At 35.4% G+C, this 3,023-nt stretch overlaps 1 protein-coding gene across 1 annotated transcript in view; it reads right to left on the bottom strand.

Annotated features, from left to right (window-relative positions):
• Positions 1–65: 65 nt before the first annotated feature.
• LOC124228297 (zinc finger protein 407-like) overlaps positions 66–3,023 on the bottom strand; it is a 4,217-nt gene continuing 1,259 nt past the window's right edge. Inside the window, exon 2 of the mRNA XM_046642723.1 lies at positions 66–409. Within this exon, the coding sequence (XP_046498679.1) occupies positions 258–409 (152 nt within the window). The 3' untranslated portion in view covers positions 66–257. The remainder of the gene's footprint in view (positions 410–3,023) is intronic.

Genomic DNA, 3,023 nt, shown 5'->3' with positions numbered 1-3,023 from the left:
CCAGCTTCATCCATGACATCCAAGGCAGTCTTGCCCACGGAGAAAAGAACCTGAGGTACCTGAGCTTCGGAGGCCAAACGCTTTTCTTCCTCCTACTTAATGTGAATTTACAGAGGACACCTGATCCATAAAACATGCAGTAGGCCTACTTTTTTAAATATATAAAAATAGACGAATTAAAATCTTATGTTATTCAAACAGAATTTTCGGTAGACCCCCAAGTACACAGATTTTACAAAAACCAAAAAGACAAGCAATCAAGGGCCAAGCGCAGTTACTGGGGTGCCTGCTCGGACTTGCTTGTGCCCGGGCGACCCATACTGACCTGTGTGCTGCCGGCGGTGTTTGGTGAGGGCGTGCCGCGTCCCGCCAGCAAAGCCACAGAGGTCGCACAGGAACGACTTGTCGCCTGTTGCAACAATAAACAGATGAGGGACTGCGGAGGTCACAGATCATTAAAACATATCTATCAAGGCTTTCAGGGTTACTGATTCCTCCAATCAAATGTTTCCATGTAAATATGTCAAATGGGAATGAAATTACCACTGCGGTTTATTGACTGTGATAAAATCTGAAAAGCACCACTGAACATAGTTACATACTTGTCAGACCCATAAAAATTAGCTTTATTATCAATGGAATGGTTTTGTACAACTTCATTTCTGGTAGATGTCTTCCAGATGGGGCTGCTTTATGCACTTGAACAGTTTTTATGCATATCCTGATTTTTTACAATTCCCATACATCTGGCCTTTCTGAGCTGAGTAAAGATTGCTTGGAATAGTTAATATACAGTATATATGATTCTGCTTAAATAAAACATATTGAATTTTCTAACAACTGAAGGATACGGAATTGGTTTTACCTGATTCTATCAGGGTCTTCTTTAATAACTTCTTACTTAATAATATGAATTAAGTGGTTTCCTTGAACATACTGAAGATCCCAAGTAACAATAAAATCTACTTACTTAGTACCAATAGCAATTCAATGCTGTTTATGTTTCTCAAACCTTTGTGGCATAAAAAATGAAGTCTAGGGATTGCTAAAGAAATTGTACAAAAACTCCTCTATTATTCGTCTGTAATGATACCCTGAACTGGAAACCTCTGCAACAATTAGAGACAGGTTTGGCAGACTTCGTATTTGTTAAAAGTGTGTAAATGCTCATTTTTTTAACCATTTTTACACAAGCCAACATTTTACCCAACAGTTTATAAACACAATCTATTTTTCTACTGTATCATATTTAGGTAATAAGTGCTGGCAAGCGAGGCAGTTTATCCCATAAAGCTCAAGTAGAAGGGCAAAAAGTAAAAGTGCTAACCTTGGAGAGACACAGAGAAATTAGAAAATACTTTTCCAGAAACAAAATAAATCATTTGTATCTATCTTTATCTACTTTACTCATTTAGATGTTTAATACAACAACAAATCTTTCAAGGGTTTTGCCCGAGTCAGCCTGCTTTGTTCTAAAACATTTCGGTATATCATGACAGAAATTTAGCTTCAGGTGTTTTGGAAATGGTAATTGCCTTTTTAAGGTTACAAAAAATAGCAAAACTAGGAAGGCAGAATAATGTCAGTAATCAAAGAGTGTATGCCGCTACTTAAGAGCGTTACCAGCTTTTCTAATTTAAACGAACATGTATTAATAGAGTTTTAAACAAATTATATTTAATCTTATTTCCCAATGGTATGTTATAATGTTCATTATTATCATCGGTAAAATAAAGTTGAATTTAAATATTTTTCCTATCTTCACTTTTATATTTTGGGGTTAAGTTTATTTCTTGGCATCATTATTTCAACATATAAAAAAGAATAGAGTAGATGGGCTGTGAAGAATAAAGTTTAATTATAATCACTCATTTAATTATTTAATCAATTTGAAATATAAATCTTTGTAACTAGCTGTATTATCAATTAAATAACACTGAAAGTAGACTTTTTTTAAATCCCAAAAGATAATTTGCTCGTTAATATTAACATACTACTCTATGTTGAGGCAAAATTGTTCTCTACAAATTATTCATCACCACAGTTTTGTGGGCATGAATCCCCTGTGCATGTGTATGAAGCACATGTGTGCCAGCCCCCACACACGCACACGGTGTGCTCTTGGTGTGCCTGTGTGGTATGTGGCAGTGGGAAGTTGGTGTTGGGTCACGCAACCAACAAAATCTCTCATGAAGAAAGAGTATTCTTATTACTTTGGGTTCAAGACAGTTATGATTATTTTCTCGCATTTACAAACTTCTTTGCAACCTACATCTTTGTTGTAAAATAAAAACATTAACAAAGGGAAAAATTCTCATGAGATTTATCTTCTTTACAGGTGTATAAGCTGCATGAATACATTAAGTTTTCTTCCCTTTCCTATTTTAAGATAAGTATAGTCACAAAGACAAAATTACTAATTTTCCATGTGATTTGGTTCTAGAGACACTGGCGACCTTGATTTTTGAGGTGTAGGATTTTATTTAGGGTGCTAGTCTGCAATGTATCCTATGGCACATTTACCCTGGTGGTTTGATTTGTTTTTCATTCTGAAGTCAATTTTCCCTTGCTTTTTTTTTTGAGGGGTTGGGGGGTTAGGGTTGGATAGTAGGCACCAGAGTACTTTTCAAGAAAAACATTTTTTAAGAAAAAACTAAATGTAATATTTCACTCAATATAAAGGGAGTTCATTTAACATGCCCTATTTATATGATAGCAGAGATATAATAGGAGACTATTCTTAACAACCTGAATTAGTTTCAAGTATGCCATTTTGCATTCAAATGTAGAAAGACACGGAAACCAATCCTTTATTTTCTATTAGAAAACAACCACTGTCCCCTATCTCTCATTATGGTGCAGACTACAAGACCTAACAACAAAAATCCATATTATTGATCCAGCCAAGTCTCCACAATTATTCTTTAGAAGGAAACGCCGACGATAAATTACATCTGCACTGGCTTTTCATCTGCTGTTCTATATAAGTGATCTCTCAGGGCAGGCTGGAGACCTTAAATCGT

This window comes from Equus quagga, chromosome 16 (assembly GCF_021613505.1).
Source record: "Equus quagga isolate Etosha38 chromosome 16, UCLA_HA_Equagga_1.0, whole genome shotgun sequence".
NCBI classification, from domain to species: domain Eukaryota; kingdom Metazoa; phylum Chordata; class Mammalia; order Perissodactyla; family Equidae; genus Equus; species Equus quagga.
This window is presented reverse-complemented; position numbering and strand designations above follow the sequence as displayed.